The sequence below is a fragment of the Malaya genurostris genome, chromosome 2, assembly GCF_030247185.1.
Source record: "Malaya genurostris strain Urasoe2022 chromosome 2, Malgen_1.1, whole genome shotgun sequence".
NCBI classification, from domain to species: domain Eukaryota; kingdom Metazoa; phylum Arthropoda; class Insecta; order Diptera; family Culicidae; genus Malaya; species Malaya genurostris.
Genome location: NC_080571.1, coordinates 60,937,054 through 60,963,069, shown reverse-complemented (window position 1 = coordinate 60,963,069; position 26,016 = coordinate 60,937,054). Strand labels below are relative to the sequence as shown.

Below are 26,016 nucleotides of genomic sequence, written 5' to 3'. Positions count from 1 at the left end.
AGGGAGAGGGAGTGCAGCAAGTGCCCCAAACATGGGAAGTGTAAGGTAAAATTGATTGAATAACAACATAAAACTGCTCAGAGTATTACACTAAGTAGGATAACTTCGGGAATTTTGTTCGGCCTTTTCTTCCCGAAACATTTCCGAGCAACGCCGGGTCATTCAGCTAGTAAATAAATAAATAAATAAATGAATCAAATAATAAGTACTCCATAAATGATTTGATTTGATTGACAAATACTCAAATCTATAAACTACCCCAACTAAGTTGCTTTTCATTTTGGTATTTAATTGTGACACAATATCAGTATGAATTTTATTAAAAAACTATCCTCTCGGACGAATTTTGGTAGGTTATGTTTATAAGGGTGATTGATTCGTGGTGACAATCGCCTTACGTAATGCCAACATTTCGTAGTGATATTGGGCCTACAGCAGTGGTGACAGAGCTTGGTGATTATCACCTTATATGATTATACCAAACTTTCAAAAGTGATAATCACTTTGTAGATATTTCAGAAATTTGAATCAATTCTAACCAAACAGCCGTGGATTCCGTGATGTCGCAAAGTTTCTAAAAAAGCGTTTATCTGACGAACCGCCCACTAGTGACAAAAGCTTGATCACACACACACACCAAGAAATGCTATCTCTTGAATCATAAACATACATTTAATAAAAATAGTAGCTTGTTTGCTTTATTGAACCTCGTTCGCTTACATTTCAAATTATACATCGTTCGGTAGAATTACTTCTCCACATTACACCTCCACAAGCAATAATCATATTTGTTTTTTCTGTTTGAGTATTCATGAAAAAGTGCACAATTCAGGGGTATTACGATGTTCTACTGTACGCTGGAAATGAGGGTAATTCGATAATTATCCTACGACCTAAGATTGCAATTCAAATGTCTCTACTTCTACAAAACTACTTACAAAACAAAAAAAAGCGGAATGCTTGTGGTTTTCCATCTCTAATTGAATCGGAATAAGTATCGGTCAGTGTCATATTTACAAGTGACATTTTTTCTTATAATTCTAGTTACGAAGAAAAAAAAACACCACACAAGCAGAGATTTAAGAGTCCGACGTGACAGTTCGTCCTGACAGTCTCCCGCCATTTTCTCGCTCTATTGGTAACGCACAAAACAGCCCAGAACGGTTAATTTTGCTCCTGTTTAAAAAAAATTGCTCAAAATGCTTCGTCTTCATTTCATGAGACTTCGCGATAACTTCCTTTCTTCTCAGGTATTGGCACAAAATAATCGACTTTTGTGACTAGGTTTTACTTTCTCATCAGACATTCTCTCACCACGAAACACAGAATTATACTCTCATAGTTAAACTGCTACTGCCTATCTATAAATACAAAATTTGAATGCTTCTGGTCTCCCTTAAAAAAAATCCTAACTCTGTTCCGTAAAACACTGTACAATGCACGCAATATTTACAAAAATAACAAGGGTAAGCTACTGGTTTCTGTTCTCACTTCTTGGCTGGCCGGTCGACGCTCGTAGATCCCGTACCGGCACCATTGGGCCCGTTGCTAGCCCTGTCAAACATCAAACCATTGCCAACGGTGTTCCGAATCCAGGTCGAGATGTTGGAGGTAATCGAGTTGTAGATGGCCGGATGTGGGCGCTTTCCGCAGTTACCGTGATAGCTCAGAATACCCTCTAGTTGCCACTGGCCGCTGCTTTCGATGTGACACATCAGTGGGGCGCCTTCGTCGTTCTGAAATAGAAACCGTTGGTTCAGTTCAAACTGTTACTGGGTTACGTGTTTGCGAAAAGTTCTTACATAACAGGTAGTTTTGTTGCTGCTTAGGTATCCCGCACAGATAGCGTCTTCGGGTAGCAAACCGTTGTAGTGCTGGCTGGAATTGCACAACTCGGTGGGGGTCGAAGGTACCGGCAGATATTTGAGGTACTGTTCTGTGCTGATCACTTGAGACGGATCGGAACCCCAACCGGCAGTCAGGCACAGCTGCTCCGAATCAATCGTTGCACTTTGCGTTAGACATGCACTACCGATCATTTCGTTCAACCGCAGCGGCTTGCTAAGCTCCAGAAGGACAATGTCGCCGGTGTAGAGGAATTGCTTGTATTTGGCCTGTCGGATGATCAGAATTAAAGGACTGAATAGGCTTTAGTGTCGTAACGTCAGTACAAACCTGTGGATAAGGTACAATTCTTCGAACCTCTACCACCTGGTAGGAACTGTTTTTCCCGTTTCCGGAGACCAGCGAAGAATTGAACCGCGAAGTTCCGGCAAATAGCATCCAGTTCAATTCGGCCACATTCCGGTTGTTGATAAACTCAGTTTTGCCCATGATGCACGAGTAACTGGCGATGACCCATCGAGGAGATACTGTAGAGAATCAAAATGGGGTGTTAGTTTCCAAATCCATCCTGTCGAAGGCCCACGCTTACCTATATTAGCAGTACACCTGATAGCTGCATTATTGCTATAGACTAGTGCCAAACTTGGCAACTGATTTGGATCAGATTGAACACCTCCAGCTATTCGTTGTTCCCACGTGGGTGTGATGCTCTCGCGGCCGCAACCTGTCGATTACAAAAGAAAATGATTATTCCGTTCGGCGGCTTCAAATCAACGCTCAATCAACTACTCACGATATTCTTCACATTCAATGTTCACAAACCCGACGGTGCAGTTTGTCGACAACGCCAAATTTCCTAGCAAATTGGTGCTGCTCACGTTTTTGTATTGATAGTACGAGTATTTCCTAGTTTCATTTGAGATCGTGAATGACTTGGCTTCCGAGAAGCCCAATCCAGCACACACGGTGTCGGAAAGTTCCTTCGTCCAGCGCTCTCCACAAACCGGTCTCAACAGTTCCGATTCTACACGAACCCTCAGCTCTCCACCCTCCACACTGTAACATCCCCACTCGTCTGATAGATCGGGACACTGCGCTTGACCGTCGCACACCTGCTCAACGGGAACGCAACCTCCTGTATTACATCTAAACTGATCCACTGGGCAGTCGCACAATCGTTCATCTTCGTCGTCAATACAGTCCGCCTTTCCATCGCACCGCCACGCTTCCGGAATACATTTTCGCTGTCTCACACAAAAGTATTCATCGTTCGTACATGTATCCGGACAGTTCGATTCATCCAAACCGTTCGGGCACTGTTCGAGTCCATCACACTTCCACTGAGCCGGCAAGCAAGGACCATGGCCACTTTCCGGGTGACATGAAATTTCGTCAAAATTACACTCCCACCGATCACAATCCATCTCATCGCTACCATCGTTGCAATGTGCTATGCCATCGCAGACATGCTGCCGGGCTAGACAGAATTTGTCCTGGCATTGGAAGTGTCCCGGACAGCCCAACAGTTCGCAATCCTGTTCATCCGAGTTATCCGAGCAGTGTGACACAGAGTCACATCGCTCGGATTTCTGGATGCACGATCCACCATCCTTGATAGAAGTTCCGTTCGTACACTCGAACTGACCGACTGCACACTTGGTAAACATTCCGCTAGTACTAGCAGCCACCAACTCGCCAACGTCCTGTTCTTCAGAGTTTCTCGTCACGATTAACGACGTTTCATTCGATCGTTCTGATCTAATCAAATGAAACGTCGTTTCGCCTAAAAAATGACCGGTAGTGGTTTCGAAAGTGGAATCCTGGCCGGCGGCTGTGTTCTGCTTTGTGGTCGAACCCGGAGGAGGTGGTTTCTTCCCTAGTGGCAAAACTTTCAGATCATTTTCCGATATATCGTTGTTCTCTTCCAAGTCTTGGAACGGTCGATCGTAAACGTCATTCTTAGTGACGTCCGGAGTCGATACGGAATTGGTCGATTCTGTTACATCTGGTAGATTCTTGACAGTTGACGTTGGAAGTGGTTCTTTGGTTTCCACCGAAGTGTTTGCAACGGTTTGTGTCAATTTACCACTGGCTACAGACTCCGTGGTCGATGATGACGCTGTCTTCGTTGAATCATGAACAGTAGTTTCCTCTATCTCCTTCTCTGTTGTTGATTCGGCGGCAATTTTGGCTTGCGTTACCGCTGCTTCTGTCAATTCATCAACCTCGGAAGTGGTGGTAGTTTCACGCTCTTCTGTCAGTTCTAACTTAGCGGATGTCGAATTGACCGAAGCTCGCATCGTCGTTGCGCTTTCCAACTGATCGTTCGCTCTGGTTGTAGACTGGTTTGTTGCTCCGTTGGAGGCAATTTCTTCGATTTCCTGTTTTGGAAGAGTTTTACCGTCCTCCGAAAGCTTGGCAGTTGTCGGTTCCTCTATGTCTTGCAAGGTGGTGTTGATATCTTCAACAAGCTCAAGTTTTGGCGAAGAGCTAATCTCTTCCATCACGACTACAGTTGTTGGTTTTTCACCAAGGTGTTCGGTGGTTGCTTCGTCGAGCAGAGTATCTTCCCTTCTCGTAGCTGTGCTCATCCGTCTCAGGGTAGTCACTTCCATTTCTTTCTCGTTATCACCGCCCGTAACTTCCTCTCCACTGTTCGTCGTTTGTTCTACAATATTCCGTGAACTGGCAGCCGTTATCAGATCCTCTTCGGATGCCGTAGTGGGAATATACGTCCGGATAGTGGTCGCCACATAAACCGTTTTCGTCACTGCACCATTCAGCTGTTTCTTGTAATCATTACGATCACTTTCCTTCGACAGCGGTAACACCTCGAGGTACTGCTGTTGTGATTCATTTTCAAATCCATCCTGACGATCCAATCCTTCGTGCAACAAGTTCACCAAGCTAGCATTGTTTTCAATTTCTGGCAGGAATGGCGATTGATCCGCATGAGTTAAAATCGATGGTGCGGTTTCCGATTCAACGATCATTTCGGTGACGGCATACGTGGCTCGATTTCTTACACTGGACGACTCAATTTTGGGTAAAAACGGAGACATATCCTCGTCCTGTTCTTTCAGAGCTTCGGTCGAAGTGGAGAAGCTAGTTGACGAACGCCATTGTTCTAGCTGGATTGGACTAGATGTTGCATATACCGAACTGGAGGTATTTTCCGTTGCATTGCTATCCAATGAGCGGGCATCGAACACGTTCATAGACTCACGGCTCGGGGCTTTGGTAGTTCTAGCAGCAATCAGAAAGGTTCCAACCGCCGGTTGCGGAGTGTCGTCCACAATCATTTCGGTTACGGGAGCAGGCGTTTCAGCAGCAGTTTTGGGTGATGTTGATGAAAACGTTCCCAAACTGATGGCGTGCTTCGTAGCATCTTCATCGACGATCATGAAGTCGGGCATCGTGTGATCGTCGGTTGTCTGGACAATTCGGTATTCGGTGGTGGACTGCAGTTTACCCAGACTATTCTCGGTGGAACTAGTTCCGCCAAGGCCCGGTCGTTCACTGATTGTCGAGTCGGAGCTTACGGCGCTAATTTTTTCCACTTCGCTCTTGGGATTCGGTTCACCGGATGGTTCCGGTTCACTGCTGGGCTCCGGTTCGCTAGTGGGTTCGGGTTCGCTTGCCGGTTCTGGTTCTGGACTAGATGACGGACTGTCCGCAACTCGTAGTTTGGCTGATTGATTAGAAGAGGACTTCACGAGTTCAGCGGATGCCTTGGGTTCGTTGGTCGGTTCGGGTTCACTTTTGGGTTCCGGTTCACTTGCCGGTTCGGGTTCACTGGTCGGCTCAGGTTCACTGGCCGGTTCAGGTTCACTGGCCGGTTCAGGTTCACTAGCCGGTTCAGGTTCACTGGCCGGTTCAGGTTTACTTGTTGGTTCCGGTTCTGGTTTACCAGAAGGTTCTGGAGTTGGTTCCTTCAAAAATTTTCCGGAAACACCAGCTTCAGTCACATATTTGGCAGTGGTGGAAGATGCGTGCGAGCTTTCTGGCTCACCAGATGGCTCAGGCTCACTGGATGGTTCCGGTTCTGGTGAGCTGGATGGTTCTGGTTCACTGGCAGGCTCCGGCTCGCTAGCTGGTTCCGGTTCACTTGCCGGCTCCGGCTCGCTAGCTGGTTCTGGACTACTTGATGGTTCGGGAGAGCTAGACGGAGCCGGCTCCGATGAAGGCTCTGGTTCACCTGATGGTTCTGGTTCCGGAGAACTTGAAGGTTCCGGTTCACTTGCGGGTTCTGCAGAACTTGAAGGTTCACTTGCTGGTTCAGGTTCCGGTTCACTCGCTGGTTCCGGTTCACTCGCAGGTTCCGGCTCATTCTGACCTCGTGTAACGGCAGTGTAGCAAGTTTTGCCATCGTCGTTGTTCAAATGCATTCCGACTGGGCATATGCAAACAAAGTCACCCAGTCGAGCGTTGAACTTACAGGCGAACTCACAGCTGCAAAGGAATAAGAATTTAGGACTACAAGTTTATGGTTTATTCAAGACTTCATTTTACTTCATTTCCGAAGGTCCAGAATAGCACATATCCGGTAGTCTGGCAACGCGTATAGTATTTACTGGAACTATGTAGGTGGACAAATAGTTCTGATTTCGCGACAGGAAATCTGTCAGTCTGTTCTTCATCGTATCGACATTCAACGTTGAGCTAGCGTTATCCCAGCTGACACGATAGTCGACTACCACTGATCCAGGTCTATAAAAACAGAAAGGTTTTTATACAAAAAAAATCTATCGCAAATTAACCGATTTTCATGAATACTTACTTCAAACTCATAATCTTGACAAACAGTTCGTCGCGAGACCCAGCCACACTCAAACTATCGCGAATCTCATCTTCAAGCTCGGCCGTCAACACTTTGTACGCCGAACTGTTCGGATCCCGGTAGTCATCCAAAAACTCCAAATTGATCAGCGTTATCTGGCTCTCAACGGTATTCGGAACGTACACAATATTCTCCTCCGTGGTCGGTGGAACTGGTGGAACCGTGGAACCGGGAGGTGCCGCCGTAATAGGGTACTGCGTTGTCGTACTTCGGTTTGCAGCGCCCGCTCCGAACACTCCGGCCGAGGCAATGTTGTCGGCGAAGTTTCGTGGTTCGACGGGCGTTGGACTTTCGTTAAATATCACACCGGATCCGGCAAGAATGGCAATGATGATCACGGCTAGTAGCACTCCCAGTCCGAGTAGCCAACAAAGCCAGTTCTTCTTTTTCTTGTCTCGTTTATCCTTGGTTACATAGAGTTTCTCGCCTCTAAAAATAGGTTTGCAGAGATTAGATCGTTGGGTAAGGATTCTAAGTGCTACAAAGTTACGAACAGTTGCTTTACAAGATGATATTTACAGATTGGCGGTGAAGTTCTATTGATCGGATATATACAAAATTGAACGATTGGATCGTAGGTTTCCAGGACACTGGGGAGTTAGTACGCCACCGCGTTACGTTTTGTGTGTTTTACTAGTGCATGCATGCGGTACTTGCGTATTGATTCTAGATCAACCAGAAAAGCGTTATTATTAGATGCGTACCTGCTGCAGCACAAGTTTACAGTGTATAAGCCCAGAGATTTCACCAAGCATTTAAGAATAATCGGATCGGATGAAATGTACTACCTGACTGGAACAAGCAAGTGATTTCTAGGGTTAGCTTTCCCCGGGTACCGCCGGCGATTGATGATGAGGTACACCCCTCTTGGGGAACGGCGAACGGTCGCTGGTCGACGAAGAGGTCAGTGTATGTGTGATTGATTAGAATGACACATTTCGACTAGCCAGTGAAGTGCCGAATAAGTTATCCAATATGTTTCATGAGAAATTTCATTTGTTTGGACATTTTCGACTAACTGTGACTAACATATAGAGATTAGTGCGACGGAGTAATATGTGATCCCGTTTTTCGGCGCAGTTGTTAAACACATGTTTTATCCTGACCAGTGCTGGAAACGCTCCCTCCACGTGACAGTTTTAAGTGAAATTCCTAAGTTGATATTTAAAACTGTAGATTTTTACCTTCAATACCGAGTGCATAGAAACTTTTACTTTTGCCTGCTATCCGTCGGGTTCGGAATCAAAAATTTTATCGAGTCTCGGGTATTCGAACCCGAAAAATTAACCTGAAAGGCTCGGGTAAGGTTCGGGTAAAAACAACAAAACGTTTGATTCGGGTTTTTATTTTTTATCGGGTACGGGTCGGGATTGTTTAATCCCGATCGGTTACAGGTCGGGTTCGGGGTTTATGAAATTACTTACCGCACCATCTCTAATATGAACTTCGCGCGTATCACACCGATAAATGTAACCTATGACAGTCATGAGTCAGTGCCGGCACTAATGTAGCGGCCACAGTCTTACTCGTATTGGGCAATGATTGTTACGAAGAAATGATCGTCATCAACAACAACAGACTTCCTGCGTTGTATGAAGCCTCATGTGGACTGAATTCTGGAACTGAACTTTCAACACTGTTTTCAGAACCTAAATTCTATTCCACCTGAATACGAAACTTAATTTAAGAATTGGAACTTAGTTTCAGAATTTAGTTCCAGAATACAGATTTAAAAGTTCAAGATGAGACTCTGGAACTGAATCCTAATTCTGAATGATTCTGCAACTAGATTTTGGAGCTGTATTTAGTGCCTCAATTTAAATTCAGAATTCGTATAGAGAATTCTGATTCAGTAATTCAACTTCAGATATGAGTTCTAGTTTGGGATACTGAACTCCAAACCAAAACAAAGGAACTGACTTCTGAAACCAGAATTCAATTCCTAACTTCAGTTGAATTCCTAGCAGTTCAATTCCTAGCTTAAGTTGAATTCGGAACATGGGTTCTGAAACTGAATTTAGGAATTAAATTCATGTTCAGAATTAGTTCGAAAAGTAAATTCTGAGCCTGGATTCCGAGAATAAGTTCAGTTCCGAAATTCTGGATTTTCACATATCGGTTCTTTTTAGAACCATTAAAATAATCCCAAAGAACTATGCGAAGTTTTTACTCTACTGTGTATGTAAGTCTACAAAAAAGCATGGTCCGTTGCAGCTCAGTTGTAGCGTTCTACTCTCATTTGTTTAGCGTAGAATATATTTGACATCAACAAGTCATACCTTAGTGTAAATTCACCTTTTGGAGTTCTTGGTTTCGCTTCAAGAAGCAACAAAATTCACCCAATTGATCACCTAATGCAAACGATTATTAATATTTGGAAGTGTGAAAGAAGCATGTAAGCTTTATTAGTATTCAAGTTCTCCAGTTATGTCTATGACATTACCCATCCGCCTTTTTTTTAAATCAAACATATATTTAATGAAATTGATGAATTTCGCGAAAAATCGCGTTCGGAGTTGGAAGTACCCTCTCAAATTTGAATTAAACTTTCGGAACATGTAGAATTTGTCATAAAAATACTTTTCCTATTTACTAATTCTTTGTCGTGAATACGACTTACTTTACTATGGGGCACCTTTTCAAAATTTACCCTCTGAGAGAGTGATAAGTTTTTGATCGTGAATATCTCTTGTTGTATCTAACGAATCAACATAATTTTTGCTACATGCCATCGGAAATGTGATTTATGATAAAATATTCAGTTGTGTGACATAATCTCAAATAATTCAGAATTAAACTTTTCTGAAATGTTTTGTATAAACGAGTATCAAAGAGGATAATTCATAAGGTGCGTTTGCCTTTCTCGTATTTTGAAAGCTCATAGCTCAGTGATCTGTGAAAGGATTTATATAATCTACCTACCAAAAGAATCGAAATTTTTCAACTTAAACGTGTATAGCAACAGCATTGAAGTATTTCAATAGTGCACTATTGAAAAACCAGTCTCATTTGACCCATGTCAACATCAGCCAATCAGAACGCGTTCTGAGGAAGAGAACAAAATATATGCTTGCTCTACAACAAATCGTTCGAGAAAAATGTTCCGAACAGTGCTTAATATCGTAGTGAGTTCCACAATTTGGTTCTTCTTAAAGGCAGGAATGAATCCCGTACAGCATCCTGATAGTTTCTTTCAATGAAATGCAAATCCAACATGAAATAATCGACATTAAAATTCTGTATGCGGCTAATTATATAGCCGTTAGGACCGCCCATCAGTGAAAAAGCTACAAACGAAATCACGTAAAAAGAAATCTCTTAACAAAAATTGGATCAGTTTTGATTCTCTCCCCACTGCGAGCAGATGTATTGTGTATCGTTTGCAAACCTAGTTTCGCTTCCGACAAGAGCGACTGCGTCACAGCTGCTAGTCGTTTGCATTGGTAAAAAAAACAACGAAAAGATGACAATGGTGGGGAGCATCACACAAAATCAGGCGTACTAATGGCTCTAAAAGTTTTCTAAAGAACTATTAGGATTTCTTGCTCGCAAATCGAAGGTAAATATGCTCAGTTTAGTGCAAATCTAGAACTGTTTGATTAGATTTGTGCACTTTTCGCTGTGTGAAGTTCACCGTAATCGAGGTCAAGTGAAGCCTTCTTTTTTTTGAGAAAAATGTGAAAAAGGGGAATGCTTGCATAATTCATACAATTGATTGATATTCGGAAGTGTTGTTTTCGTATTCACGACATCAAATTATGTCTCTGACATTACCCACCCACCTTTTTTACCATTTATTTTTCAGAGGCAGCGGAACGAAAAGACAAAAAAGTCGTTTACACTAAGGTGTCTTTTTACGCAGTAAATGAGTATCGCGTAATTTCGAAAAATTCTGCATAGAAAATCCGTCAAATCGACGATTTTTTTATGCCAATTTTGTTTGCCAGTTTTGGCTTAGAAATGCATGAAACGTTGAGATATGGTATAAACTAAAAAAAACGTGTTTGGGAGAATTTGAGATCACGAAATTTCGGAAATCCGCGTAGAAAAAATCCGCAAAATTTTTGAAATATTTTTACTATCAAATGTCTTGGAAATGCATGAAACATCCAGATCTGGTGTAGCCTAAAAATAATTTTTTTTTGGAAAAAATCGAAAGTATCAGAGAGTTAACTTTAAAATAATTTCAGGATAACACCAGATCTCGACATTTTATGCATTTCCAAGACACAACAAAAAACACCGGATAACTTTGAAATTTGGGTAAAAAACCGCGTGAGGAAATCGCATTAAAGAAAGAAGACCTCAGTGTACTAGTGATCAGTGAGGTAAAATTTCATTTTCAATCGAATGATATCAGATGAAAGTGAAATTTATGGCCAGCTAACCGTCAGCATATCGATAAAAATTCATGTGACTTTTGCTGCCATTTTCAAGTGAAGTCCTCAGAATTCATCGTCAGTGGAATAATCGTACCTAGTCATATGAAGTTCTGCTTGCTCAGTTTCAAGTGCCAAGTAGTCCAGTTGCTTCATTGTCTTCACTCTTGGTAGTGAGCAAGTTCGAATGAATGGAATTATAAATGGAGTAAAGTATTAAAAATGAAAACTGAAGGAGGGAACAGTTAATTTATGTGTATTCTGTAATTGATATTTCAGCTACCTGGTTTGTCTTTCATCTTTTATCTCGAACCAATTCGAATGTTTACATGAAGCTCATTTGAGGGCCGCTTTCACTCTATTGAAAGAGATATTTTTTTACTTCAAGAGATCAACAGACGGTGGTTAAACTGAGCATTGATTTGAAGAGAATCGATTGAAGAACTGAATGCTACCGGTTCGGTACATCAGCGAACGTTGTGGGTGTCAGAGTGTCAAGTTTATTACAGTAGAGAGATCGTCAGTGTGTTTCACATTCGGTTTTAATTGAATTGAATGAAGTTTTACTGCACTGCAAGTGATATTCACAAAATCAGTCCAATTTTCGAATAAAATATTAAAAAAAAATTTTCGAGTTCTACACTGAAAAAAAAATAATTTCACAACTTTAAAGTCGATTTACAAAAACCGTTATCCTCTAACCGATTAGAATTTTGTTACAAATCGGTAATTATGTTCCCTACTAACCGTTCATACATTGCAAGATGGGAACTTTTGAAGAAAAAAAAATTCTGAATGAAGCTTCAGCCTGATACTTTTTGTAAATAGCGGCAACTACCGATAGAATCTCCTCACAAATTGAGATCTATTGGAATGCCGACAAGTAGTTTTGGAAAAGAAAACAGTTTTTATTTGAAAAACCTGCAATAATAATCAATAATTCGACTGATTTTGTTAAAATCAATTGTACAACACTATTTTGTACGATTTGTCATTTTTTGCCTACAATCATTTGAAAAAAAAACAAATTCTCATCCATATTATATTATTTAAAATCGATTTACAAAATTAAACCATTATTGATTTTGATAAAACGATATAAAAATAATAATAATAATAATGATTTTGATAAAATTTTGTCCCAAGTAAGCGTACATCGAGCAATGATGAAAAAATCATCTTTTCTGTGAGTTTCTCATTTATTTGGTTTCTACAGTGTATGTTTCCACTCAGTCATTGCAAAACTGAACTTAGTTATGGCGACTTTTCGTCAAACCAACTAAAATAAAAATAAATCGATAATTATCGATGTTGGGACAAAATTTCATTCAAATAAAGAATGACGTTATTGCGTAATTTGGTTTCAAATTTTCAAGATCGATTTCTTCCAGTGTAAAATTCGATTAGTATTTTTTCAGTATTTTCATTCGAATATTAGACTTATTTTAAGAACATCAACAGCGCAATAATTTTCTGCAGGATTTGTCATTTTTCTACTTTGATTATTTGCAAAAAGTTGGTAGTTCTTTTCAAGAGATAGTTTAGATCAATTTTGGAAAAATAATGTAAGCAACTATAAATACAATTCTGCGCGAAATTCGTCTATTCGAATCCTACACTGAAAAAAATCGGGTTTCAAAATTTAAAGTCAATTATTTAAAAAAACACACCACTCTCGAATTCAACGAAACTTTATCCCAAGGTAGGATATTATGTTCCTTTCCAACCGATGATAATGACTTTCTCATTTAGGGGTTAGCCAAATTTTGTGCTAGGGCACATAACCGTTTTTATTATTTTTACGTTTCGTCTTTGACTCATCAGTGCAGAGCAGTTCAAATTGAACTGCTTACTGCTAAACTCGGCAGTTCAATTTGAACCACTAAGCAGACGTAAAGTTTCTGCTACTTACAGAACACTTTTTGTCTTGCAACGGAGTGCAATGTCTTTTCTGACGTGCCGAACGAAAACGTGTTTTTTTTTTTGGCTAACCCCTAAATGACCAAACCTGCAAAGACATTGCACTCCGTTGCAAGACAAAAAGTGTTCTGTAAGTAGCAGAAACTTTACGTCTGCTTAGTGGTTCAAATTGAACTGCCGAGTTTAGCAGTAAGCAGTTCAATTTGAACTGCTCTGCACTGATGAGTCAAAGACGAAACGTAAAAATAATAATGACTTTCTGTTTAGTTTAGTTTTCGATAGAAGACACTGTAGATTTTTTTTTATCAAATGAAAAAAAAAATTTGGAAATTGATGTTAAACTCATCAATTCGATATGGAAGTTTTTTTTTATAGTAAAATTGGACTGATTTTTTGAAAATAACTAGTATAATACTTTTTTGTAGACTTTGTCATTTTTCGTCAACTGTATGAAAAAAGTGTTTGAAAAAGATAAGGCCTTTTTAAAAGACAGTCTAGTTCAATTTTGGAAAAAAAATGCAATGTGACAAAGCAAAAATTGTAATCATTCAATCATCGTTCTTGCTTTTCGAAAGCTCGATTTAGTTCAAAAATGTTTTTTTTTTGGAAAAATAAAAAACAATCATACATTTAAGGGTTAATGGAAATCTTATATAAGTTTTATCTAATTAGTAATTAAAATAACAAAATTTTCTTACAAGTAGCAAGAAGACAGCCGTAACAAGTCTATAACAAAAAAAACTGTTTTCGTAGCAAGTGATGATAGAATTCTGGTCTCGTTGATAGTTAAAAATCTGAGAGGGTTCTGCCAACATTTGTTCGATTTCGCCCGAAATTCGTCTATTAGAAGAAAATTCAAGCATTTTTAACTTGCACTGCGTTGCCAAGAAAAGTCAACAGTGACAGAAAATAACTAGAATTGAACATTTTCAAAGTGTACACAAATGTCTTTTTATATGTACCGTACAAAAAAAACGCGTCGAAAAATCCGCGTAGCTTTGGAAATCCGCGTTAAGAAATACGCAAAACTATGGAATTTTTTATTTTATCCTTTCTCATATAGAAAGGTTATGCAATCACTGTGAAAACCGACTTTTGAACCGAGGCCCGGAGGGTTTTCACAAACTTAGATTAAAATAAAATGTCTTGTGATCTAATACAAAATTCCTGAATATTATTTGCTTCCGACTTCCGGTTCCGAAATTATGGAGTAAAATGTGAAAATAAGTGCACCAACTTTTTCGGAGATGGCTGAACCGGTTTTCACAAGCTTAGATTAAAATGAAAGCTCTTCAGGTCCCATAATAAATTCCTGAATTTCATTTAGATCTGATTTGCGGTTCCGAAGTTATGAGGTGAAATGTGCAAAGAAATGAAAATATGTTTTCTATCTTTTCTCATAGATGGCGCGACCGATTTCCACAAACTTAGGTTCAAATGAAAGGTCCTGCAGTCCCATACGGAATTCCTGGAATAAAGGGTAAAAAGTGGTAAAAAGGGCGAAAACCCGTAAAAATTTTTCTAAATCGACCTCAAATCTTCTCCAATTGTTAGTCGAAGAAAATTATTTTGAATCGAAGAAAATTATTTTGAAGAATACCACAGTACTATATATGATAGTATGATTGATATGAGAAAAGCACCATTACACCACTAGGTGGGCTAAACAGGTTTTTTGTTGTCAAATGTCTCGTTAGAAAAAAAAATCGACTTTGAGATTTATAAAAAAAATTGAGGTTTCCGATATCCAACAAACTTTTTTTTGATTCCAAATATCTTAGAAATACATTGAGCGTGGTGTAATTTCGAAAAGTATTTTTTAACCAGTGTTAGAGAGTTAACTTGAAAAAATTTCGGCATAAACCGCATAACTTTGAAAATTCGCATTAAAAACCGCGTAATTTCGGAAATCCACATGAAAATCCGCTTAACTTCGGAAATCCATGAAAAAATGGCGCGTGCAAAATGTGTTTTTTAATCACCTCTACCGCAGCGAAATTAAAAACTTTACCGATTTATGGAACTGTATCGAAATAAAAACAGTAGCCAATAATACCGTTTTAAACGTCTTCATGAAAGTTTTTTACAAGCAATAAAATTTGCACCGAAAACAAAATACTGTCCATCCTTTTAAGGCAATCATTTTTTCGTTCAATACTGTCATTGCGGCGCTGATTCAAGACTGTCTTGTAATTCCCGGAAAGCAGCTAGTGTCAAAGTTTCCATGCACACGGTATTCGAAAAACAAAATTGTCAGCAGTTTCCAGCACTGATCCTAGCCCACCGGAGTATTAGGTGTTTTTTTTTTGTTTGTTTGTTTCTATGATAACTATTTGCATAACATTGATGACGGTTAATAATGGCTTCTCGGGATCTGAGAACTAGGAAGAGAGAGAAGAACAAGGGGGTACCTCGTGATCTTGGTCCACTGTTTATAGTCCACGGTTCCGTGTGCCGGTTCATTGATCGAGTGACCGGTGAAGTCTACACCGTGGTCATGATGAATGTACCCCTGCTGGCGTGGTTTTTGGAACGAAACGCTAGATTGTTTACGATAGACGGTTTTAAGGAACCAAATTATGATGGGCAGTAGTAGTGGCAGTGGCAGTGGTAGTACAATGATGATCGTGGTAGTGATTCGTTGGTAGTGTGGTGAATGAACAAATAAATTAGGAACGATTTTGCATCAATAATTTTTCTGTTTTTTTTCCTTTCATAACTTCACTTCTCGGTGTGGAAATAGTTAAATCAAAGGCGAAAACCATTTTCATTTCGTAGCTGCCAAATCAAAATAAAACAGACCCTAAACCATACGACAAACCAAAATTACCTCATGTATTTCCGGTGTTCGTTTACGGGAACAAAGTACTCATCATAAGGATCTCCAATGTCCACCTCCGTATCTTTTTTAACAGGTAATGCTTCAGCTCCGTTCTGGTGTCCGTTAGTTGGTTTGGACATGTTCAGCAGCTCCAGATTGACCGCCTCCGCCATTGGTTTCTCGCTGATGGATTTTCCGTTGGTTGAACTGGCACCGATGGATTTCTCCCCGGAATGCCCGAACGAACTGAGCGGTCGTTTTTCTTTCTCCGGTTCAAAAGCCGGATTATCCAGTCCGTTCATTTTGCTGCCGTCTTGTTTACCGTCCTTCAACGATGTGTACTCACTGTCATCCATTGGCACCGGCACTTCGATGTGCCGCGGCGATGGTGTCGGAATAGCCGTACTGTTGGTACCCGAGTTGTGATCTTCGTCCCCGATGGAGAGCGATATTTCGTTCCGGAACGCGTAACCGTCACCGGTCATATTGTCGGTGTTGGACGACGTAGATTCGTCCATTTTTTCAAAACACTTTGAATCTGCGGGGTAAAGATAGAGAGAGAGACGAAAAAACTTGCATTAAAAACACTGCACAAGTATGAATCACACTGCACATAACCAAAACCATCGTTTATTAGCGATCATTTCCGCTGCCCTAAGGAAGTACAAAAAACAATAGCACACCAAAGATATCCGATACCTTATATTACTTCTACTATATCTGGTAAAACCAGCTTCACTTCCTAAGCTCACTCACGGTGTCTGTCGTGTTGGGCTACTCGCTGCTTCGAATCAACACACTGTTCAACGTTGCATTCCTACGGACGTGGTTCGCCGTAACCGCGGAGATGACGTCATGAAAGATTTTACGCGTGCGAATAAAACTGTCACTATGTACTGCCTGTCCTGCTCTAAATACCGACGGGGCAAACTCCACCGAACGGGTTTCCCATCTCCCCGAAACCACGTCTGATCACGTACCGAATCCGGTTAGGAAAAAAAATACCAAATAGCACTTTATTCCATTTCTATCAGCAGCGGTCCCAATGACTAATGTAGGCGCGCTCGCTCCGATAGATATAGGCTCTTGCGCGCGCGATCACGTACTACGGACTGATCACGGTGCACTCCAGAAAGGAATGGGAAAGACTTGCGAAAATATTTTATTTTTTTTTTCTGTTGCACTACTCCTCTGCGCCTCCTGCTTCGTTTGTTAGGGAACCTGACCGTCGCCGTAGGAAGGTAACGACAACCATGACGAAGGCTGTATGATATATGTATACAATCAACCAGCGAAAAGGTACAGAAGAGGCGAAAAAAAAGAATGTAGGAAGGATCGAAGCAGTTAGCAGGGTTACTTGGATCTAAAATTCTTAGACTTCCGAAGCTTTGAGTCAAAACAAAAAAATGTTTTTCAAATTTTAAATATGATTGTACTATTCTCTTGAAATATATTTTTTATTATTTTTACGAGATGAACGGACATATTTTCATGCTATTACGCAAGACAGCACTTCATTAGATTGATTATACTTGAACAACAGTTGATAAATTGTACTTCTAATGTGTTATTATCAAACTGAAATTGATTTAAGTCTAAACTTCCGGCATTCGCACTAACCATTAGTCGAGGCTCAATTCATTGAAAGCATATTTTTGTGATTTCCTTGACGCTAATATTTATTCACTATCTATCAAACAAACTTGCTTGATTGGTAACATACTTTCTAAGCATTTTAACGCCAGCTATATCCTTAAGTACATTTGCACGGCATATTGGACTTTATTATGAAAAACAGTTCAAATACTATATTGAAGAAGCCAAATGAATGAGAAACTCACCGAAAAGATGATAAATCCATTTCTAGAAAATGTTGCGATTTGGCGTGAGGCGGCTAGGATTTAGGTCATGTTCGATGTACACTTCACCATACCCAGTAGTGTGTTAGAGCTGTGTCTATCACAAGGCTTAGGGTGGCGAAATACTAGCGCGTATGCACGGAATGCATAAGAACGCAGGTTCGAGTTCTGTCTCTGAGCGTATCTTTTTCCAAAAAAACAAAATCTTTTCTGTGAGTTTCTCGTTCATTTGGCTTCTCCAATATATGTTTCCACTCAATCATTTCAAAAACTGAACTTAGTTATGGCGACTTTACGTCAAACCAACTAAAATGAATAAATCGCTGTTGTTTTCAAATGAAAATAACAATGTTACCGGTCTAAACACTACTTCGTCGTTTTCATCTAAGAAAAGAATAAGTCAATTTTTAGTTCAGTATAGTTGAAATGAAGCTTATTTTGGTCGAATCAAAAAATAATCGGATGATGCAAAATGTAAACAATGAGGCCGTGTTAAGCTACACATTTATTTCATATTCCTGAAAATTTATTAATACTATTAATTAAAGGGTGATTTTTAAATTTTTAAAACTCAACATAATTGAGAAAATTAATGACATCTTTATTGGAATCGATAGAATGATCACTACAATTTAATATTTGAAGGTGAATTTATGCAAATGTTGGCCACGGCTTCGCTTCAGATGGCCCATGCGCTAGGTCCAACTTTGGCACAATCTCTCCAACGGCTCCCAGTCCGTCAATCGTTTCTGGTTTATCCTTGTAGACATGAGCCTTAATACGGCCCCACAAGAAATAGTCCAAATGCGTTGAATCGCACAATCTAGGCGGCCAATTGACGGGCACAAAACGTGAGATAAACTATTCACCGTAGGCGGCTCTTAATTTGGTCATTTTTTAGCGTGCCGTGTGGGATGTGGTACCATCCTGTTGAAACCAAATGTTCAATTCTTCCATTTTGGGCAAAAAAATCGTCTACCATCACACGACGCCTTTGAAGAAGTACGACCCAATGATGCCACCGGCTCATAATCCACACCAAACAGTGACATTTTTGGGATGCATTGGTAGCTTTTGCAATGCTTCTGGCTAATTTTCACTTCAGATGCGGCAATTTTGCTTGTTGACGTATCCATTCAACCAGAAATGAGCTTCGTCGTCGAATAGCCGAGCATGAATTTTGATAGTAAAATTCAATAATTTGCAACCGTTGTTCGTTCGTAAGTCGATTCATGATTAAATTATAGACCAAACTTAACAAGTTTGACAATGCCACAAGACACGATACACGCGTGATCTGTCAAAAACAGTGTTGCTGAGAAGATACTTGCAAAAAAATTCATTTGTACCTAAGAAGGAATCAAGCCTATTTTCTACTCATTCACTTGAAATGAAGCGTATGATCGAATCAAATAGTAGTCGGATGGTGCCAAGTCAGAACAAGAAGACCTATAAAGTAGAATTTCCCGTATTATCCTAATAATCCTGAAGTCCCATAATACGACCGAGCATAAGGAATGTCAAAGATTTAGTTTCATGTTCCAGCTATTTTTTCTTCGTTGTTCGCATCAAATGAATTAGTAGAGATGAGTTAGTTGATGGATTGAGTATGAATTTATCATAATAAATTCACCATTACGGTAATCGCATTGGAAACGACGCAATGCAAAACAATGTCATTTCGCACGTGCAACATTGCCGCTTGAAATTTCGTATAGTAACCAAATTTATAACCCCAATACTTTCAGACGCAGTAAAATAACATGTTGTGTCACGCCCTAGGTGCAGTGGAATGACATGTTAGATCACAAATTTTGGGCTTTATTGTGGAACTAGATTATGATTAACTCGCTCAAACTGAAGCTTATTCCGGTCGAATCAAGTAAAAACCACTTCTGCACAATAAGGCCGATGCAAAACTATCAATTCCTTCTGTCATCTTTCTGATAGTTTTTGAATATTGAACTAAAACACTATCTCGTCATTTGTATCTTCGATCGAATCAAGTAATAGTCGGATGGTGCCATGTCAGAACAATAAAACTGGTGAAGTAATACTTCCCCTTCCCATATCCAAATGTTTTTTCTCCGAAACCCCACCATATGGCCAAACGTAGTCGTAATGCAATGTAAAGGACTTCTGTTCATGTCGTTTCGCACATGCAACATCTCCATTCAAAAGTTCACAGTTTCAATCCTTACGGTATCCAATTTTCAACCAGTTGGATTAACCCCAATGCTTTCAGGCACAGTAAATTGACATTGTGTGTCACGAATTTCAGGTTTTATTATAAAAACTGATTACATACCCACTAAGAAAAATTTACGGTCTAATAGATGCACATAAAGGGAGCGTCGCGATTTACTTACATTCACAATTCAAAGCATGGGAAGATAAGTTCTATTCACAGTTAGTTTAGTTGAAGCTTACATCGATACAGACGCAAAATTTATTTTTACAAGTTAGTAGATGCAATATTGCGTTATCACTGTAGCAATTACGGCATGCTTGAATTTACGTCAAGCGTAAATTTAATTTTTTCTCAGAATGTAGTATTAAATCGGAACATTATTTCATCTTCTTGATAATGCATGAATACCAAACTAAAACATTATCTCCGCAATCGTGTCTAAAACTAAATCGTTCTAATTTTGGATTCACTCGCTCGAATCGAAGCTTATTCCAGTCAAGTCGAGTAATAGTCGGACGGGACCAAGTCTGAACTATAATGCCGGTGAGGTAGAATTTTTCATCCAGCAGGGATCGAAACAGCTTTTTACCTCAAGCCACACTATTTGGCCGAGCGTAGCCTTGTGAAAATTTTACAGACTTTGTCCTTGTTCTGGCCGTTTCAATGTTCGCTTGAAACGAATTGCTTCAGATTGATAGAATGGGTCTTTGAAGGTTTGAGTATGAATCTGTTATAATAAGTTCATCTTTGGGCAATCGCAAAGCAAAAACAACTTTTGTTTATGCCATTTCGCATATGCAGCATCTCGGTTTCAATCCTTACGTTAACCATTTTTAAACTCGTTGCCAATTTTTTAATCACTCGCTCGAAATGAAGCATTTTTTAGTCGAATAAAGAAATTGTCGGATGACGCCAAGTCCAAATAATAAGGCCGGTGCGCATATAAAAATCTGTTTAATACAAATAAATGGCATCAAATGTTAGGGATCCACTTTAATTTGACATAAAACCTGCAAAATCTTCTGTTGCCTATAGAACTGTGATAAAAGAGACAAAATTTTGCATCCGTAGCTTACGCCTACTGCGTTTTCATCTCATTTCTGAAAAGATACCAATCGCTGAATCAAATTGTTGTTTACAGGGTCCGGCACTCGAAGTGTAACCAATTAAAAAGGCCATAAATTCAGTTTGGAAAATTACTTTTACTTAATTCAAAGTACAAAATGTGTAAAAATAATACAAAATTCAGAATCAATTCACTTTTGCTCGATATGACCACCTTTTGCCTTGACTATGGCCTTGAGACGGTCAAAAACGAATCGCAAGCTGCCCGAATGTGACTTGCAGGTGTATTTTGGCCCACTCGCGGACAATAACTTTTTTCAGCGCCTCGAGACTGGTGTATCTTTTAGTTCGGACTTTGCTCTCCAAAATGGCCCAAAGAGAATAATCCATTGGATTCGCATCTGGTGAATTCGAGAGCCATTTTGTGAACGTGATGAAGTTCGGAACGTTGTTTATCAGTTATTCTTGGTTCACTCGAGCTTTGTGAGACGGTGCCGAGTCCTGCTGAAACGTCCATGGTCTGCCACCGAAATGTTTGTCTGCCCACGGCTTCAAAGCAACCTCCAGAATACTTTCCCGATAATATGTCGCATTTACCTTGACGCCAGGCTCGAAGGTCTGAAGTTGGTTACACTTCGAGTGCCGGACCCTGTAGGTTTGATTGGTGGGTGGGAAATGGGGCTTGGTTCATAAAAATCTATGTAGCCTCGTAATCAGAGCTAATAAAAATCATTTTTATAAACTTAAAAATGATTCAAATGACAAAAACTAAACGTAACTATCAGCTCCGATTGCAAATTTTGCGAACGAGATCCACGTCCAGTCTACAAAAAAAGTTGAATATTGTGCTCTTTCTTTCGTTTTTTTTTACAGTAATTTCGGTTTTCAGTGAAAAATGTCAAAATTCAATCTAAGTTTCGAGAATCGATAATGACAGAAAACGATACACAATGATTTTTAACAGCTGAAGTTGGCATCTACAGTATATCTGGTTTCCAAAGAGATTCTGGGTTGTTATTATTTGATTTGTCATATTTTAATTACTCTTTATAGCCAAACTTGGCAGATTTTCATTATGTCAAAGAATATATGTAAATTTAAGTGTGAATGATTCTCCTTGCAAACGTTATTTTGGTTTCGTCTTGTCGTGGGGGAACGCACGACGTTGACATGGATACTCTCTTTTGTAGCAGTGAGAGATGTAAATGCTTCCTCTCTCTTCGTTTGCTGCGAGTACGATGATTTACGAATGAGACAGCAAAAAATGAAGATGAATCTGTGGATAGTATTCTTTCATAGAAAACACGTAACAATTTTAAAAATTTTAAACGAAATTTGGTTTCGAAATTTAACTAACCCAACTAGAAAAGTGTTTTATGTTCTTGTTAGAATGTGATGCCGTCATCAGCTTAGTTTTATCAAACAAAAGACAAAAAATGCTCAAATAAGAAAGAGAGTGTTTAAAATTTCAAAAGTGGACATTTGCAAAAAAATATCCCAAAGGTAGAACTCGAACCGACAATCTTCCTCCACCCGGTAAAATTGTTAATTTGAGACGATGAACGAGGAAACAATTTTTTTTTCTATCGTTTGCCCGATGAAGACCTTGGCCCAAAGTTTCTCGAATAACCGAGAAATCATAACAAGGTTTCAAGATATCGAGACTATCATTATTTGATTACAGGAGGAACCGTTTTGGAATTACCTGAAGAAAAAAAATTAAATTTTCACAAAAAATTGTGAACACGAAATGTCTATGTAGATTTTTGGGAGAGGAAGAGATTTTAAAGAGCCCAATAAAGTCTTCGAGGAAGGTGAATTTTATCAAATTTTTATTACGTGGTTTATGAACGATCCCTAAGGTTAAAGTAAAAATAAAGAATTAAACATTTCTAAATTTAGTTTTTTGACAATTTTCAAATTGTGAAAAAGCTTCAAACTTTTCTTTAGAATTAGTATTAAAACGATTTGAAGGAAGTGTTTGGAAAAAATACGTTCCACTTTTTTGAAAACCAATCTTGAGTCTAATTGGTCACTCCATTCGGGCAAACCAAGTGGTAGCCATACAGAATATGTGTGCAAAGGGTCATCCCAGAGTTTGGAATATTCATTCACTGGTGAATGAATATATATAGTTTCCATGGCATTGTGAACGAACAATTCCACCGCTCACAAAGAGAACACCTTTCCAGCCAAAAAGAACCACACACAAACAAAACGCTAGTGGAAGCAAATATATTCCATATATGCACAGATGGTACAGTGTGCTGGTGTTAGAGTCTTCATGAAGCACAGAAGCCGTGAATATAATTTTCTCTCTCGTTGGTCTGAGCGTCGTTCTTCTCACAAAATATTTAACTGTAAGCTAACAATATTCACGGGGATGGAAGTGATGAAGATTATATATTCAGTTTTCAATAACAGACTGATGACTGGCTCTCCGAATGCGAACGGATGTTATTGATGACTTTATGCCACGAAAACTGTTGCATATCACTTATTTAATTCGTGTCAAGTTGATAGAGGGTGATAATTCTCAGTTATACTTGAATATTATAAACAGAAGTAGCAGGAGTGCAGCAATTAGCAATGGCGATCTGGTGATCTCAGTAAATACTGCAAACAAACAAACGCTTCGTCTGCTGGGTTTTATAAAGAAACTAGCTCCTGCACTCTTGTTACTTCTGTAAATCAAGTTCCTGCTGAATAGCGATTCGACAGTTAAGAGCCAGTCATCAGTCTGTTAGCGAAAACTGAATATATAATCTTCGTCACTTTATAGCTCCGTGAATATTGAGAAACCGTGAGAAGGAGAAACAGTAGTAGAGGTGAATATTGTTTCCTCTCTTCCATTTTCGTGCATGGACAGCCATTCCAATAAAGCAACAAGGTTCACGTTACTTAAAAAGCGACATGGTTCATAAAACAGGTATATTCATGAATATCATACGCCGTGAAGCATGTATACTCATCTTCACTGCTTCATTCATCCAAACCCTGGGTCATCCAAATCAGAGTAAGAAATTTTGCCACCTTTTCGCAGCGAGTACGCAGCTTGGAACCTCTGCTTTTCGTATTGTTTGTGAACGGATATGTCATTGGCATAAAACGGAATGTTCAATCTGTACGGAATGTTCAAACGACTATGAATTGTACCGCGTGATTAGTATTCAGGAAGATTTTGTGGTCTTGTTTTGACTGGAGTTCAATTCAAAGTCAATTGCTAAGAATATAACAATCTAAAATATTCTGAGATTTGATATAATTTATAGTATTTTAATAAGTTGTGATTACAAATCATGTTTTCCAATTAAAGTGATTGCACAAATAAGTTATTAGTCTTGTTACGGAATGCACTCACAGTAACAAACGCAATACTTTTCCAAGCTGCTAGAAAAACTTAATCGCTCCTCCCGCCCTTTGAACCAGTAACCAAGGCACTGCTGAACCGGTGGTTTACATTAGTTGTCGTCTCGTCTCGACGACGGGCGCAGTCGCTCTTACACATAATAACGCATCCACCGGTCGTCCCGAGGTTGGTGTTTGGCATTTCTACCGGCAGTCGGCAGCCGCACCACCGACGCGTCAAAATTGTAGGTAGGTTAATTTGCTTCGGTGCAGCAACGGCAGCCGCAGCAGCAGCAGCAACAGCAAAGGCTGGCTGCAGACTGCGTTTCAAGCACGGCAAAAAACTGGTTTCTTGTGCGAACCTTTCGCCCCTTGTACCACTGGAAACCTTTTTCCCGGGTTGGCTCAATATCAACCAGCGGTGGTGCGGTCGCGTCGGTGTCGAGCAAGGAATCAACAACACACAGTTAATAACACAATAATAAAAAAAACGAATCGCTTTAAAATGTGAGTTCTGTGTGTGGTTTCTGCTCAACAAGTCGCTCGAAAACCAATCTACTGGGAAAGAGTATTTTTCTGATCGAAAACGAACCCACTTCGAAGGTTGCGCGATGGAGGGCTGAAAGTGGCGGTAGTGGGCGCGGCACCATAACAACGACTTATTGTGGCGGCACTCTCACATTGCATGTTTCGTTGACTTCTGTTGTCAGAAGGACAGGTTCTTGGACCCGCGATTTCACCCGTGCCGAACAGCACAGGAAGGGAACCTGTTGTGGTCTTTGTTCCGTCTCTCTTGCTGCTGCTCGTATGGCGATGGATTTGCAATTTCGATTGCCCCGAATCGCTTATTCGGTGCCCTAAGCGAAAGACAGTTGAATGACTCTACGCAAAAATATCCTACTCTCCTGCTCTCAAGTGGAATGAGTCAGTTCAACTTTTAAGTTTCTTCGGTTTTCGGTATCGACTTCGGAGCCGTGGTGTGACCATTCGAATGTGGAATGCGGTCAGTGGAGAAATAGATCAGGAAGCCGACTGCAAAGTAAATTGCCACGTACTACGGAGCCGGACACAGCATTTATCGTTGTGGATTGTACCGTGAAATTTATCCAGACTAGGAGCTATCCAGTTACCGCCGCTGAAACAATCGTGAACCGCAGGACGCTGGTCGTCACCGAAAACCAGTTTTAATGGAACACGTATTAATATAAAATTTCTACAATTACCTAACCGATTACGAGCGACAAACCGTCGAGAGATCCATCTTGCAACGACCGGCAGGCTGTTGTCCTACAGTGAGAATATTTTCGGCTGATGGTTAAAAAACGGAACGCACGAAAAACGGCCATTGATTTATGACGGGCCAAGTGAAATTTAGTCAGATTTTATCTGAACGAGCACGAACAATGATTGTTATTTCAGAATTGCTGCATAACCACTTTTTGTTTTGTGACCAGGTGGATACAACGCATGAGCGCAAATATGTTTGCTTGATCGTAACCAGGCGAGGTTTCCTAGGGGCCGAGGTTCGGGACAAACAGGAACACCACAACAGGCCACGCGTTGCCACTCTTCCGATGAATGGGGATTTAGGTTTCCAGAACACAGTACTGAGCATGCAAGAACGTGTACGGCTGTAAAGATATTTGTTGCGATATAGAAATTTGCCCGATTTCGATTGGAATTCGTTTTAGTGTGGAGGAAAATTTCATCACATGCTCAAAGTATTACTATTATAACTCAAACTGAAC

At 40.0% G+C, this 26,016-nt stretch overlaps 1 protein-coding gene across 6 annotated transcripts in view; it reads right to left on the bottom strand.

Annotated features, from left to right (window-relative positions):
- Positions 1–671: 671 nt before the first annotated feature.
- Positions 672–26,016, bottom strand: part of LOC131432706 (uncharacterized) — a 158,239-nt gene continuing 132,894 nt past the window's right edge. For 4 of the 6 annotated variants that reach the window (XM_058599153.1, XM_058599154.1, XM_058599151.1 and 1 more), the window contains 9 exons: positions 15,815–16,343; positions 15,396–15,524; positions 6,626–7,114; positions 6,358–6,555; positions 2,639–6,297; positions 2,435–2,569; positions 2,176–2,372; positions 1,803–2,114; positions 672–1,736 (listed from right to left, as the gene is read on the bottom strand). In XM_058599153.1, coding sequence (XP_058455136.1) covers positions 1,488–1,736; positions 1,803–2,114; positions 2,176–2,372; positions 2,435–2,569; positions 2,639–6,297; positions 6,358–6,555; positions 6,626–7,114; positions 15,396–15,524; positions 15,815–16,323 — 5,877 coding nt within the window. In that variant the 5' untranslated portion in view covers positions 16,324–16,343 and the 3' untranslated portion in view covers positions 672–1,487. Of the gene's footprint in view, positions 1,737–1,802; positions 2,115–2,175; positions 2,373–2,434; positions 2,570–2,638; positions 6,298–6,357; positions 6,556–6,625; positions 7,115–15,395; positions 15,525–15,814; positions 16,344–16,504; positions 16,915–26,016 lie in introns of those variants that run through there. The other 2 variants (XM_058599155.1, XM_058599156.1) reach the window with 2 other exon arrangements.